The 16211-nt window shown below is 38.4% G+C and overlaps 1 protein-coding gene across 5 annotated transcripts in view; it reads left to right on the forward strand.

Annotated features, from left to right (window-relative positions):
* Window positions 1–16211, forward strand: part of atp2b1a (ATPase plasma membrane Ca2+ transporting 1a) — a 40376-nt gene that overhangs the window by 19989 nt on the left and 4176 nt on the right. For 3 of the 5 annotated variants that reach the window (XM_017414836.3, XM_037981193.1, XM_037981194.1), the window contains exons 3-21: window positions 1463–1660; window positions 1838–2095; window positions 2279–2404; window positions 4009–4170; window positions 5052–5090; window positions 7324–7479; window positions 7722–7936; window positions 8167–8409; window positions 8512–8753; window positions 9236–9473; window positions 10554–10733; window positions 10828–10915; window positions 11020–11126; window positions 11340–11531; window positions 11822–12035; window positions 12155–12366; window positions 12491–12598; window positions 13821–14009; window positions 14634–14723. In XM_017414836.3, the coding sequence (XP_017270325.1) occupies window positions 1463–1660; window positions 1838–2095; window positions 2279–2404; window positions 4009–4170; window positions 5052–5090; window positions 7324–7479; window positions 7722–7936; window positions 8167–8409; window positions 8512–8753; window positions 9236–9473; window positions 10554–10733; window positions 10828–10915; window positions 11020–11126; window positions 11340–11531; window positions 11822–12035; window positions 12155–12366; window positions 12491–12598; window positions 13821–14009; window positions 14634–14723 (3257 nt within the window). Of the gene's footprint in view, window positions 1–1462; window positions 1661–1837; window positions 2096–2278; window positions 2405–4008; window positions 4171–5051; window positions 5091–7323; window positions 7480–7721; window positions 7937–8166; window positions 8410–8511; window positions 8754–9235; window positions 9474–10553; window positions 10734–10827; window positions 10916–11019; window positions 11127–11339; window positions 11532–11821; window positions 12036–12154; window positions 12367–12490; window positions 12599–13820; window positions 14010–14633; window positions 14815–16211 lie in introns of all 5 variants that reach the window. The other 2 variants (XM_017414839.3, XM_017414838.3) reach the window with 2 other exon arrangements.

Genomic DNA, 16211 nt, shown 5'->3' on the forward strand with positions numbered 1-16211 from the left:
TTGCATAAGCTAATCTTTGCTGTTCTCAGTGTTTGCAGTTGTTTAATATACTGTCTGCATGCATAACATCAAAAACAGTACAAGCTCTCTAAAATGTAAACTACCATGATTTAACTATATAATTCTTCAAATTTAAAAAAAAAAAAAGTAAAACAAGCAGTTTTGCAAATACTGGCATTCCAAAAATCTGCACTTGCCTGAATGAGGTGGTTTAGCCAGTGAGACATGTGACGTAAGGCTGCACAGCATTGTTTGAAAGATGTCAATGCACTCTAGTTTTATAATCTTGGGCTATAAGGGATGAAGTCATGAGGCTTGGCACATTTGGCTCAATACTGACATCAACGAAATGATGGAACAGCTAAAAGGTTCTTTCTCCACAAATCAATCAAATTATATTAGTCTGTGCTGCAATTATTTTCATGTTTATTAAGGAACAGAAATTTCTCCACACTCCGGCATTACAAGAGAATCAGTCTATTTTGGCATTTCTTTATAAAATGTAGAAAATGACTAGTTCTCCCCCCCCTTCATAGGAGCAGTATGTTGCAGATTGTTTACCCTTTATACTGTTTCATACATTGTAAAGTTTTAATTCCATATCTAGCCTGTCCAATCTTTCGTGTGACACAGTTGTATCTTGTACAGCTTTCGTTCGTCTGTCATATCTTGACTCTTTCGTAGTCTCAGTCAATTTGGCAATCATTCCCGACCCCAACCCACCCCCATCTGCCTGTCAATAGCAGTTTCATAGTCACTCCTCCCATGGTCCCAATTCTACTCCACCTCCTCTCTTCCACCCTCTCACACACCCTCTTCAGTCTGTACAGGCACCCACACACAGTCAGCATGAATAGGACTAAAAACCTGTCATCCATCATCAAATGTGTAGAGCCTCTTTTGAATATATAATTGTACTTTGAATGTGGAGGCATTTGAATGAGTTGTTCCAGAAAGCTTTCTGAGCACATGGATGAATGGTTCTTGGGCCAAGCAGACATTTAATGTGTCAGAGGTTGAAATTGTAACGGAACCGCAGTGCACAAAAGCACCTGTGAGTCTAAATCTGATTCAACCTTTAGTCACTTGGTTGTCTCATTGAAAGTGCAGTCTGTGGGACTAGATCTAACCTTTCAGGACCTCTGCATTCTCTGTTTCGCCTGAAAGAGGCAAAAAAATTTTACGTGCCCCGCAGAATGTATGTCATTGTTGTCGAGCATTGTCTGTCAGAAATGCTCATTCCTTTTGGAAATGAGGGTGACACCCAGTGCTGAGTACAGCTCACTGACTCTTACTCAGTATCTGTGGGGAAAAAAAAAAAAAAAAATCAGCAGTAACTCATCCGTCTAAGTTCAGATTGTCTTATTTATTTATTTTGTCTGTAATGATGTGATATTTGTCACCCCATTAAATTCTATTAAAGATTTTAGGACTGACTTGTATTTTTCTTTTTTTCTTGCAGGTCTAAGTGGACAGCCAGCTGACATAGAGAAGCGGAAAACAGTGTTTGGGCAAAACCTTATCCCACCCAAAAAACCCAAAACCTTCTTGCAGTTAGTGTGGGAAGCACTACAGGATGTCACACTAATTATCCTTGAAGTGGCAGCCATAATTTCACTAGGCCTTTCTTTTTATAAACCACCAGATGCCGAAAGAGAACGTAAGAAACAAAATATGAGTATTGTATCATCTTTTTCCTGAATGCTTTTTTATTATTATTTTACATTTAGTGCACAGTTAGTTGGATTAACAGTATATTACACAAATCTTTGTTATAGTGTTATGAGACATGTCAGTGAATTTTCAAATCAATACTGTGCCTTTATCCCTTTTGTAGATTGTGGGAAAGCTGCTGGTGGTGTGGAGGATGAAAATGAGTCAGAAGCAGGCTGGATCGAAGGTGCCGCCATTCTTCTGTCAGTTATCTGTGTCGTGCTGGTGACGGCATTCAACGACTGGAGTAAAGAGAAGCAGTTCAGGGGCCTCCAGAGCCGCATCGAGCAGGAACAGAAATTTACTGTTGTCCGTGGAGGACAAGTTATTCAAATTCCAGTGGCTGAGATTGTGGTTGGCGACATAGCACAAATAAAATACGGTAAGAAGAAATTATTATTTGCGTTCCTGACATAACTTGTTTTATAAATAAAGCTAGAACAGAAATCTGTTAAGATTTTGTTGTGGACTGTCTAAGCAGAAGTAACTAAAAATAAAAATTGTAAATAGTACGATAGAAATATTAATAATTACTTGAAACTCAGATGTGTTTGTGTGTTTTTAGGTGACCTCTTACCTGCTGATGGAGTTCTTATACAAGGGAATGATCTAAAAATTGATGAGAGCTCACTCACAGGGGAGTCCGACCATGTCAAGAAAACACTAGAAAAAGATCCAATGCTGTTATCAGGTATATCAAATTGGATATCAAAAGTTTTTTGCAAATAACTTTTTTTCCCCCCTTGTTATTACATTATAATTTGCAATTTAAATGTTTATTAAAAATTGTACTTCAGTTGGTAATTTAACACATGGGAGTTTTTTGTTTTTTAAATAGGATAATCTGCAGTACTTTGACACTAACATCTGCAAAGCTTGTTGGGTTATTTTAATAGCATGTCAACATTTTATGCACCACATGAAGACTTGCTTTATTCAGTTTTGGTATTTTTATTCAGGCAAGGAAGACCACAGAACGTCCATGGATGCAGTGAAGGAGGATATGCAGAGGGTTGGTGTGACAGAGAAGAATGCTAGGGATAGGGTGAGATGGAGGCAGATGATTCACTAGGGTGACCCGTACACGGAGCAGCCAAAAAATAGTGTTTCCATTAATAATCTGTTTTTCTTCATCTGATAGCGTGGGCATATTTCAGGATAACAATACTAGGATTTATAGTGCTCATATTGTAAAAGAGTGGTTTAAGGAGTATGAGACATGATTTTTCACACATGGAATGACCACTGCTGAGTTCAGACTCTAAAAGCATTGGGAAGTTTTAGATGTGCTTAAATAGACTTTCTGTAGCTCTCCCATCATATTAGAGTAGCTCTATCATATCCAACTCAGCCACTGTCTTGGCTAATATTGTTGCAGATCTAACAAAAGGGATTACTGTAACACTTATCAAAACAATGAGTAAACATTCTTGATAAACATAGTATTGGAACATCTTTAACTTAATTAGTGAGGGAACTTTTTGTGGCCAGGCAGTGTATGTTCCGCTGTGAGGATATCTCTGATGTAAATAAAGTGGATTGATGTTCCTGTCCTGTTGCTCAGTGTAATTGGTTATCAGCAGCCCAGCTTCTGAAATGTACAGTGATAATGATGTGTTTGGCTTTCTTAGAGGTTTTCAACAAATTTTTTGTGTTCCAAAACAGAATAGTCTACCATCATACTTAGTTCTCATGCTCTCTTAAAAAAAAAAAAAATTAAAAAAGGCTCTTTTGTGTAGTTCATCTGGCTCCCTTTGTGTGTGTTTTCAACTTTTCATGAGTACTTTTTGAGCACAGGCTGTATCTTTTTCTTTTTCATGATCTTGCTTTCTCTCAGACCACGATGTTTTGCTTCTGTTTTCCTCTCTTATTTATTTATTATTTTTTAAAATAAATTGTCAAGATTCATCCTAAGTGGAATGGAGAGCTGGAGCTGCTACAGCGTCATTGCCTCTCAGCCTTTCTTGCATTAAATCACCAAAAATGAAAAGCGGCCTTTGATTAAAGACTCTTGATTAAAGGTTTGGTGGGTCTATGCATTAGTGACTGTTTCTTTCTTCCTTTTAACTGCACCATTATTTGTATTTATTGCTTCTGTCTGAGAACTTGCTGTTTTTTCCTCTCCCCTTGTGTGTAGCTTAACACACCACTTTAAAGCCTGGCTAAACTACCTTTTGTATAAAAGAATCTAGCTCAACGTTGTCATCTAAATAAAAAAAAGGCAATTATTCAAGCAGGAGCTGTTTAAACACTTAATTCTTTTATTGATGTTTTATTTCCCTCCTCTTTTTAAAGGCACCCATGTAATGGAAGGCTCAGGGAAAATGGTGGTCACTGCTGTGGGTGTCAACTCCCAAACTGGAATTATCTTTACTTTACTCGGGGGTGGCGAAGATGATGACGACGACGAAGAGGAAAAGAAAAAGGAAAAAGAGGAGAAGAAAAAACAGAAAAAAAGTTAGTATGCTCTTTTACTTGTTAACCTTGGTTTCTTGTTATTATTCAGCTTTACACCCATTGTGCAAATAGATGCCCACAGGTGGATGTTTTCACAGTTGATTCCCTGTTTCATCCTCTGCCTTTACATTTAGGCACCTAAAATGTACTCATTTAATGACAACCCTTGTTTGTGTTATGCATGAGTGACGTTGGTAACATTTTGAAATGGCATTTGAATAGTTATCTTCTTTGTTGCAAAATGAACAAGCAATATTGCTCAAAGGTTTTTGAACTGCAGCTAAAACTTCTGTCTCGTGTGATTGTCCTCCATATTCGGCTGCTTTCATCCATCTTGTTTAACTCGCTGCATTAAAAGAACACTGTGGCTCTGTCAAAACCTAGCTTTGTGTGCTGGTGCTGTTTTTTTCACATCAAGTGGAGGCAGTGAAAACACTGCCTTTGGCTGAAGTAAAAGATCACATTCTTGAGCGTCTAACTATACTGCTACTATTGGTGCATTTACATCCTCACAAGTAGGAGCTAAGTAACTGTAGAGTTTTCAGTATTAGTACAACACATCTGTTCAGTAAGTTTAATTGTTTTTAAAAAAAGAAGAAATGTTCACATCCAGCATCTTTTAAGCCAACACTGTCAAAGGCAAACAATGTGCAGGTAGCATAGCTTTGTCATTTTCACATGAAATGTTTTCAGGAAGCTGTAAGGGATGTTACAAACATCTGAATGACTTTTGCTGAAGCTTTAGCATATAAGATTTCAGTTCATTTAGACGTCTCATGTCAATAAGGGATTTGAACTTTTACAGCTTGTTTTGTACAAGTTGACATTATTCAATCTCAACTGATTTTTAATATTAAATACTTGTTTTTATGTGTGTGTAGACAAAAAGCAAGATGGGTCTGTGGAAAATCGTAAAAAAGGTAAGTTACATGCCCACATGTTGAAACAGCCACATAAAATTTGTCTTCGTTTCCACAGTATCTTTAGCTTTAACCTTTAGCTTCATTAACGTTTTTCTTTGTAGTTCACTTTTGCTGAGTGCTGATCAGTACCACAATCTGTTGTTGTTTGTTTTTAATTCACTTTATTGATGAGATGCTTTTTTTTCCCGACCCTATGTGAAGTTTATACTTGGTATGAGCCGTTCTTAGCTGTCCGGTGTACTGTCTGGCCCTCCCATCTCTTTCCTCTTTTCTCGTCCTTGCCTGGCACATTGTGCTTTGAGCAGCAGGTGTTATTGAATCCAGTTATACCGATTAGTGATGAGGAGATTAAAGCCATGCAACAATTTTGAGGCCAGAACATCTGCTTTCCCACCCACCTCTCTTTGACTCACCCTCAGGTCCCCATGATTTGACTTTCTGTTGATGTCCCAAGCTAAACTATTCACAGCTAAACCCTAAAATATGCACAGGTGCTTGTTCAGACCGATGGTGCTTTTAATGAGGCTGTTTAGTGCTAATTCAGCCAGCTACCCAGACTTGCAATCCAGCTGGGATTTTATGATCAGTGGTGCTTCAGTGTGTGACCACAACCCTGGCGCTGGTCCCTGGTGCACAGATTCCCTCTGCCTGCCTGGAATCAACAGTAATCCTTCAGACTGAGATTACAGCAACCGTGTAAGTGCAGAGGAAGCTGCAGTCCACAGCAGCATCAGTAGCCAAGTACTCCTCATGCATTCACACAATGCTATACTGCTGAACATAGTATGATACAAAAATAGTCATGTAAATTGGCTCAAATATTTTATTAACCAGGTTATAGATCTTAGAACCTTTTTTTTAGGCAAGATTCATTAACATCCTGGAAAACGACACAATCACCAAATTTACTTTTGAAAACTTTCTTCTTTTTTCCTCTTTGTTTTATTAGCCCTGCAGGAAATAAATGTTCCAGCTGCTTTTTTTAATGTAGATAAGTCATTTATCCAGCTCATTCAAAACACACAATTCATGACTGCTACTTTTTAGCTCACTGTAACCCTGTTTTTGTTTTAAAGAGGTATTGAGGACTTGTCAGAATTTGCTTTATATGTAAATCATCACAGTCATTGAGTCCAGCTTGTTCCCTGTTTTTATTTTGTTGTTTATATTCTGGTGTAAAGGCTTATTGTTTTCAGTTTCCTGTTCTGAAAGCATTAACATCTTGTTCTAGATATTTGTTACCTTTTGCCTTCCTATTTTGTTTGTACTAGAAAAACATGCTTTTCTGTGTAGTTTTGAATGTAGTCTGACATCTTTTTTAAGCAGAGTTTTATATATGTTTGCTAATAGTTATATGTAGTGGCTTATGTTCAAGGCTACATGGGAAGATGTAATAAATTCTAATTGCATATGTTGCCAAGAGAGCAGGGTTGAGAATGATGTTGAGGCAGAGATAAAATAAAAGTATCAGAATTTAAGTGGCTGCAAGAGCTGTAGTTGCTGTCAAAGGACTAGGTTTCTCTTCAGACATATCAGTTTTTAGTAACTCCTCAACCTGTTCTTTAAATATCTTGGTAGGTGTATGGTAATTACATTTCCAAATCTTTCAGCTAATTACTGTGCATTCAGATCATGGCAAACATAATTACAATCAAAGTTCCTCGAATAAAAGAGAAGCAATGAAGCATGTATACAGTTTGAGGGATTGGACATCTTGTCTGTTACATTTTAGCAGTTTCCTTAAAATTCTATGTATTTTGAGATTAAACTTGATACATTACCATTACACAGCATTACATAGCCAAGCATTTTATTTGTTCCTTGTAACACGATCAGAATGTTTTTTAAATCATCTTAATTTGTTATGAAAGATTATAAATACACAATATGTGATATATTACTTGAGTGATTCCTACTTTTGTCTTGTGCATCAAAGAAGTCAAACATTTTTGTTATTAAATGGGTTTTGAACAGCTCCTCTAATGGCTTTAAGGTCTGGAGTGAGTGAGTGAGGACTTTAGCGTAGTAATGGAGTCTGTAAGGTCTCCCAAATGTGAGCAAGCAGCCTAATGAATGAAATGTCAGTTTAGTACTCTATAAATTTTGCAAAGATCTTTATATAGAATGTCTTACAATGTTTCTGTCTATATCAAGTTGTACTCTTTCACTTTCCAACAGTTCGGTTCATTACAGTATTTTATGTAATAGATTTGCCTTCTCTTTTCTGCAGCTAAAGCACAGGATGGTGCTGCAATGGAAATGCAGCCTCTGAACAGTGATGAGGGAGCAGAGGCAGAGGAGAAAAAGAAAGCAAACCTGCCAAAGAAAGAAAAGTCTGTCCTCCAAGGCAAACTGACCAAACTAGCGGTACAAATTGGCAAAGCAGGTGAGTCAGACAGATACGCTTGTTTCTGGCATGTATTAATGCTGTAAACCGCACTTTATTTTATGTGCGTGTAGTAATAAATCCTCACATTTGCTGTGGTTTGTGGTGTGCTTTTCCAACTTTCTATTTAAAAAGAGATTCTGACTAAAAATAGCTTCATTGTATTTTGAGAAAATATAAGTATGTAAAGCTTGATGTGTGTAATTTGCCATCTTTTATTTTTCCTTATCTCTTTTTTCCAGGACTGGTCATGTCAGCCATCACTGTTATCATCCTGGTGGTGCGATTTGTAATAGACACCTTCTGGATCCAGAATTTGCCCTGGATCAAAGACTGCACACCAGTTTACATTCAGTTCTTTGTGAAATTCTTCATCATTGGTGTCACTGTTCTTGTAGTAGCTGTTCCTGAAGGCTTGCCACTTGCTGTAACAATCTCCCTGGCATACTCCGTTAAGGTAAAGTCTGCTAAGCCTGCTAAATGATCTGTGCCATGGCTGACCGGCTTACATTTATGCTTATTAAAAGTAGCATGCCAGGCTGTTAAGACGTTGTTAAATGATACACTTAAGCCGTGCTATGATCCCCTTTGTTCCTTCCCAGTGCAGAATCTTTTTAAACAGTGTTGAGCTCAGAAAATATATAGTTGAATTTCAGTATGATCAAAAGACATTTTTACCCTCTGCAGAAAATGATGAACGATAACAACCTCGTGCGTCACTTGGATGCCTGTGAGACCATGGGCAATGCTACAGCTATCTGTTCTGACAAGACTGGTACTCTCACTATGAACCGCATGACAGTGGTACAGGCCTACATTGCTGAAAAGCACTACAAGAAAGTCCCTGAACCAGAAAACATCCCTTCCTCCTCGTTAGACATGCTGATTCTGGGCATTGCAGTTAACTGCGCCTACACTACTAAGATTATGGTATGAAAAAAAGAGTCTATTTGTAAATTACACAATGTTACAAGTTTCTTTGGATGCTAAACTTTCTGGATTTTTTGTTTGTTTGTTTTGTTTTTTCTTCAGCCTCCAGAAAAAGAAGGGGGTCTGCCTAATCAAGTGGGTAACAAAACCGAATGTGCCTTGCTTGGCTTTGCTATTGACTTGAAACGTGACTACCAGGCTATTCGCAATGAAATCACTGAGGAAAAACTGTACAAAGTCTACACCTTCAACTCGGTCCGCAAGTCTATGAGCACTGTGTTGAAGATGGCTGACGGCAGCTACCGTATGTTCAGCAAAGGAGCCTCTGAAATTCTCTTAAAAAAGTAAGAACTGTTTTCATGTTTTTGTGCTTGTGGAGTTCTTTTTTTATTTGCTCCTGCTGGCCAGACTTTGCTGTAAATGATATGTGTAATAGCTTAAGCAGCTAAGAAGTTCAAGTGCATCCCACCCAAGCCCCTTACGTTGAGACTTAAAAACAGGCATTGAGAAAATGAGCAGGTAACAGCTCTATAAGCCTCTTAACCAAGCAGGCTTCTTTTTAACCCACAGAGAGCTTAGTGTTACTACTTATTACTCAAGCACACCATTGAAATGCTTTGTCTTTTTCCCCCTCACCTTATTTAATCCAAATTAGTTTTTTACACTTTAAGTTTGCACCCATTTGTCTTTACATCCATGTTTCTGAACTCTACACGCCTAATAGTCTTCTTTTATTAGAATATTTGGTCTTGTCCCTATAAAGTTCTCTTTTTATATAGCTTATAAGCATTCTTCTTGTTTTAAACATTCCCTTCGCTCTCCCCAGGTGCTATAAAATCCTAACAGCAAATGGCGAGTCAAAGGTGTTCCGCCCACGGGACAGAGACGACATGGTGAAGAAAGTGATTGAACCCATGGCCTCAGAGGGCCTGAGGACCATCTGCCTTGCATACAGAGATTTTCCTGGCTCCGACGGTGAACCTGACTGGGACAATGAAAATGATATTCTAACTGGATTGACCTGCATCTGTGTGGTGGGCATTGAGGACCCTGTTAGACCAGAGGTAGGTGGTTTCACATGGACACGAGAAAACAGGAGAGAATCTGTCATACAAACACACCAGTGTTGAGTTGCTTCTACATTCACTAAAAATACATGAATATCATAAGTTCATTAATATGGATGCTTCCTACAACTACCTTAAAAAGAGGAAACTCTATCTAAACCAGATTTAGAAATTCAGATGTCAACATCCACTAAAGATAAAATATATGATGTGAGACTGCCTCTTGAGTGGTTGGGCTAAAATAGTTGGTTATATGATGTGTTTATATCAGAATAAGAAATGATCACATAGAAGAATTAATAGAAAATCCAGCTGTGTGACATCCTGCAAATACGGGCCAAACACATTTAAAAAAAACTCCTTGTGAAAAAGCATTTATGGAAACAGTCAGTTGTTCACAAGAAAAGGGCCTAAAATAATTGAAGAAAAGGAAACGCTGTCTTTCTTCCCGTCTCTGCATGGCAGGTCAGGCGCTGGGGGATCTAGGTGTGAATGGTAAATTGTCAGTTTCAGAAGTTTGTGAAATGGCAGCACATGGACCCAGGTCTTCAGATTATTCTTTGAAAGGTGGCTGAATAGGTTATCCTAAGTTATTTTGCCGTCTGATAATCACTTCTTACAAGGAATGCTGGCAGCTTGAAGAGGGCTTCCTTCACTCACCACGCAGGCTTTCTAAGCAAAGCAAATAGATTGGGGGATGCACTGTAGCCATTTTTATCATAGTTTGAAAGTACTGAAGTGTTTTTTTGGAGGCGTAAGGGGAAGTGGTCTCTCAGTGAGACAAAAATGATATTGTGTGAACGAGAAGTTGCTGATTGTTGTCGTTTCTGCATAACTGTCACTTGATCAGTTTAGATGTTTGCACATTAGGGCTGAAAGCTTGTTAGCAATGCAATAAGTTTAGAAGAACAAATGTTACAGCAGTGGGAGTTACAAAATTAGTTATTTTTAATTGCCACTTAGTAGAACTGTTTTTGTTCTTTTTTTTTTGTGAAAATCTGAAGTTAGGTTTTTGTTGAGTCCTTGAAGTCCTAAATCAGATGTAAAAATAGTATTTTCCTTTTGTGATTCCTTAAGGTCCCAGATGCCATCAGAAAATGCCAGCATGCTGGGATCACAGTGCGGATGGTGACTGGAGATAACATTAACACAGCTCGCGCCATCGCCACCAAGTGTGGCATTCTACAGCCTGGAGACGACTTCATCTGCCTGGAGGGAAAAGAGTTCAATCGCAGGATTCGCAATGAAAAAGGAGAGGTGGGCCACAGCAAAAAACCCACTTTAGAGATTGAAGGATTGACTGTTTGGATTCTATTAGGGTTTTGTTTTTTTTTCCCCTCCATGTTTTTAGATTGAGCAAGAACGCATTGACAAAATCTGGCCCAAACTACGAGTACTGGCTCGGTCGTCCCCCACAGACAAACACACCTTAGTAAAAGGTAGTTATGTTTTTTTGGTGCGAGTAAGAATTTTACATTTTTAAGGTTTGTTGTTTTTAAACTATGAAGACAACAATTTCAAAGAATGCTTTTTACTGCTTTAGGTATTATTGACAGCACAGTGATTGAACAGAGACAAGTGGTCGCAGTGACAGGAGATGGTACAAACGACGGTCCTGCTCTGAAGAAAGCTGACGTTGGCTTTGCCATGGTGAGTATTCTGAGTCAAATTTCTATGAGGCTACAAGTAAACAACCACATTTTTTACTTTAAACATTTTTTACCATTTAGAAAGTGATCTTAAGATGACAGTACAGCTAGAAAAGAAATCCAAACGGAGTTTACCTGGATCACATCGTTTAATTCTGGAAAATAATTGTAAAGAAAATTAGATTGTTTAATATCTTTTTTTTTTTTAATTTAGGGTATTGCTGGGACTGATGTGGCCAAGGAAGCGTCTGACATCATTCTGACGGATGACAACTTCTCCAGCATCGTCAAAGCAGTAATGTGGGGACGAAACGTTTATGACAGCATCTCCAAGTTCCTGCAGTTTCAGCTAACTGTCAATGTGGTGGCTGTCATTGTAGCGTTTACAGGAGCCTGCATCACACAGGTTAGCAGAAAAACAGACACATTTGTCTTAAACTAGGATGGGTTTTATTTATTCAACTTGAATAGTATTACATGAAAGTTGTTGCCCTAATTAGGTTGTATAATCTTAGCATTTTTGTGCTGAAATCAGTGGCATTAAAATGCTTACACCTTCACAGGTCAGTTATGCAGTGATGCTCAGAATATTCCTACATCCAGTTTGTTAGAATTCAGTTCGTATGTTTGTACTAGACGCTATGAATTTGCATAATATTGAAAATGTGCTTCTTCTTTGATATTCTATGCTACCAGGACTCTCCACTGAAGGCAGTCCAGATGTTATGGGTCAACCTTATTATGGACACGTTTGCTTCATTAGCTTTGGCCACAGAGCCCCCCACAGAATCCCTACTGCTGAGAAAGCCATATGGGCGCAACAAGCCTCTTATATCTCGCACCATGATGAAGAATATTCTGGGTCATGGCGTATTCCAGCTTATTATCATCTTTACACTGCTTTTTGCTGGTAGGAAACATTTTATACATATGAAGATGTTATATACACTACATTGCTGTGCTGAGATTTTGTGTGTGTGTGTGTTTATTGAAATTGTGTCTGTGATGAAATTTTTCTTTCTCTTGCAGGGGAGAAGCTGTTTGACATTGACAATGGCAGGAACGCACCCCTCCACGCCCCACCTTCTGAACACTACACAATTGTTTTTAATACGTTTGTATTGATGCAGCTTTTCAACGAGATCAATGCCCGCAAGATCCACGGAGAAAGAAATGTTTTTGAGGGCATTTTCAACAACCCTATCTTTTGCAGCATTGTCTTTGGTACCTTTATTATCCAGGTAAGTTATTCTTAAGATTTATGTGGCTTTTTAGCATACAGTTGTGAATTATTTACCGAAGCTCAAATGCTAAACATGAAATTTTGCTTTGACTGATTTTGTGTCTTTTCTTTTGCTTTTGTAGATAGTTATAGTGCAGTTTGGAGGGAAACCTTTCAGCTGCGTGGCTCTGACCATTGACCAGTGGTTGTGGTGCACTTTTCTAGGCTTCGGCTCCCTTCTATGGGGACAGGTATGAAAAAACAGCTGTTCTTTACCTTTTTCTTTAGCAAGATAAAAAAACATGGTATGACACTGCCCCCCTGTGTTGGACCTGGCAGAGGCAGTTTGATATGTTTTACTGCTGTGATGACAAAGTGTTTTGATCTTTCCACTCAATAAAATCTTACACTTAGATTTATTTTAAGAGTTTACAATTGATGTACATTTATGTGTATATTTATAAATATTATTTTAGATTTGAATGTTTACTTTAAATGCTTTTTGTTTGAAATAGTTTTTGTGTATTGATAAGATTCATGATAGATTTTTGATGTCATTCTAATTCGACCTTAATTTTTTTTTTAGCTACATAACGTGGCCAACATCGAGTCTTTTTGGGGACATGATGCATAATTTAGGCCTGAACTAGAACCCTGTTTCAATGACTTTGTTGTATTTTTCCAAGGTTCTTTTAGGTCAAAGTAATGTCCTTTTCAAATCATCTACAACTAAGTTTATCTTAATTTGTGATGTTTTAATTTAGATTTAATCAACAAGAATGTGGCCCTTCCTGATTTATTTATTTACAACCTTTACGCAGCTGCAGAATTTAATTTGACTTTGTATTTTACTGTGAGTAGAGCCTTGTTTTAAAAAATACATGAAGAAAAGTTTCCAGACAGCTGAAGATGCATTTCGAATGTTCCACTTCGTAATGGAGACAAGCTTCTGTTTTAAATATTCATCCACCTAGACAGGCTGCTGTGTTTCAGTTCCAGTTCATGCAAACTTGCATTAGCCCCAACTTTTAAATTTATTTCTCCTCTTTTGCCTAAACTTTACATGTGCCATTACATAGTTTGGGTCAGTGTAGCGTGAACAGTTTTTTTTTTTTTTTTCTCCAAATATCAATAAACCTTCAGCTTTAGACATTGCCTTCATGTAATTTTGTTTAATATTTTTAGTTTCTTTAGAGGCAGAGAAAACTTGTCTGTGAACAAATAGAACTTGAAATTTTTACAAACCTCTCCTCTTGGTGTGTTCTTTTTTTTAACAATTTGTAGATTTTAGAACATTAGTGGGTAAATGTATCTGAGAACAGTGGCTTTCTCTTTTTCAATGCAATTTGTCACTTTACTGTCAAAGACTAGGCAAACTAAATAAAATCAAATTGAATGTCTTGCATCTTCTATTTAAAGAATAAAACTGAAATATTAGTCAGTTTTTCTCATGCGTGCGCTCGTGTCTTCCAGGTTATCTCCTCAATACCCACCAGTCGCTTAAAATTCCTGAAAACGGCAGGCCATGGCACCCAAAAGGAGGAAATCCCGGACGAAGAACTAGAGGAGCTAGAAGACATGGATGAGATCGACCATGCTGAGCGGGAGCTCCGTCGAGGCCAGATCCTCTGGTTCCGAGGTCTCAATCGCATCCAAACTCAGGTAACATGCCAAGGAGCTTTCTGTGTAGCACATGACACCACACCTCCGACACCAAGGGAAACAAAAGCCATAAACGCTTTAACTCTCTGTTGCTCTTCCAGCTTAAAATCTGTTCTGGTCTTTCTTTCGGTATTCTTAAACAATGGCTTGTACCCTAAAATTGAAGCCATTCTTTCATTTTTATGCTTCTGAGCTAAAGCAAGCCTTTTTCTGACTCAGTCTCTCTGCTGTAAACCCAACTAGTTTAAAGGTACTGATGAGAATTAAAGTGAAGTAAATTGGATGGGAAGCCCAATAGAGTAGCTAAACTTTCAATGAGTTTTGGCACGGCTGCAGAATCCTTCCACTCTTCCAGCTACAGAGAAAAGAGTGAAAGTCAGGTCAGATTTTGGAGCCTCAGCTCCCTTCGATCAGTGCCTTTGAACCCAATCATTCTTTTTTTTTTTTTTTTCCTTTTCTCCTCTCTCTTTTGACTATATCCAAGTCCAATTTCAAAGTGACATTTTCTCTATGGTTACTGGTGCCTTTTCTTTATTTTTTTTCTCTTTTTTTCTCTCTCTCCTCTGGCTGTGTTGTTTTATTTCCTCTGGGCTTTCTCCTGTCATGCTGTCTGATTCTTTGCAGATGGATGTAGTGAGTGCGTTCCAGAGTGGAACTTCCTTTCAGGGGGCTCTAAGGCGGCAGGCCTCCAACTCCAGCCAACAACAGCACGATGTAACCAATGTTTCTAGCCCTACACATGTAGCCTTTACTACTACTACCACTACTGCCACTGCTGCCAACACCGCTTCTGCCACTGTGGGGTGTGAGTGCGTGTTCTCCTTTAGTGCATGAGACTTTTATTTTTCTTCCTCTAACATCTTTCTCTTCCACTCTTCTTCTCGCCTAACGTTTTTCAACTTTTACACTCTCATGCTTCCCTAATGCTCCTCCCTGTTTTCTTAAAAAAAAAAAATCAATGAAAAAACCCCACCAGAAACACATCTTCCATACTGCTTTTATAACTCTGCTGTATATATACATGTACCCTGTAACGAGGTCGCTTCAAGCGTCAAGGTGTTTTATCTGTGTCATCATGTTTTCTGTTCTGCTTCTGCTTCGGTCTAAGACTTGGAAATTGTTTGTTACCTGGTGAGGGTGGGATGATGTGTGTTTTTCTACCTGATAAAGATTATATTCTGGATTGTTGTTTACCAGGTTTGTCTGCAGCTGCCTCAGTCTGCTCTGTGCCTTTGTAGCACTCATGGGTCTTTGTCGCAGCTCTCTAGTCCCTGGTCAGGTAAATGTTTTGAGTATATGCCCATGATCACGGTCCAAAGAATAGAGATTACCCATGACACGAGCTTCTGTGGTGAAATCAGTCCAGGTGTCAGTGGATCTCCTGTCAGTGGTGAAATAATAACCCTTTTCTCTCCAACTGTGGCTTTCTGTGGCAATTTTCTGCAAAACAAAAAGTGTCTTGATTCTTTGGATGACCCTCCAGTAGCACCCAGTGGTGTATATAGAAGCTGCCATTGCCAAGACACTGTTTGTTTAAATGCAAATGTGCCCATACTTTTCTCAAGTTGCGGGATTTTTCCATCAAGGCATTCACAATGTTGAAAGTGGATCCGGATCATTTGTCATGGTATTTCCAAAGGCCTTTTCCCTCCCCGTGCCCCTACAAAGAATCCGTTCTTACTGATTAGGACTGTTTCTCTTTCAGGTCCAACCTGACAGACAACCTCACCAGCAGCGGATTTTAAATGTCTTACAGATGTCACAAAAACAGCTTCAGGGAATGAATGATTGTGCTGCTGAATGTATAAACATGACATTCTTTCAACAGCAAATGGAATGCCGTTTTTCCCTGACAAATTTAAAAATGATGTCTTTAGATTTCTGTTTCAGGGTGGACCTTTTTCAGTTTCTGTCACATTAAACTGTCAGCTCTTCTTTTTTTTCCAGGTGCCTTTTAAATTTGTCTTCCTTTATGCAAATACCTGTTGGCTTAATGTGTTCATATGGCAAAACATTCCCCCCCAAAAATAAAAACCACTGACTCCTCCCCACATATTCTTCTTTAGATTCTGTGAAATGTGTCATGGGCTATACTCAAAGGTTTACTGCCATTAATCAGAAGGTCGCACTGCGCTCTGCATGGGTTCAAAGTCTCTGGTCTCGTTTGTGAGTTTTTTCCTCTTTGTGCTGTTTTTGACTTGT

This window comes from Kryptolebias marmoratus, linkage group LG18, assembly GCF_001649575.2.
Source record: "Kryptolebias marmoratus isolate JLee-2015 linkage group LG18, ASM164957v2, whole genome shotgun sequence".
NCBI lineage: Eukaryota > Metazoa > Chordata > Actinopteri > Cyprinodontiformes > Rivulidae > Kryptolebias > Kryptolebias marmoratus.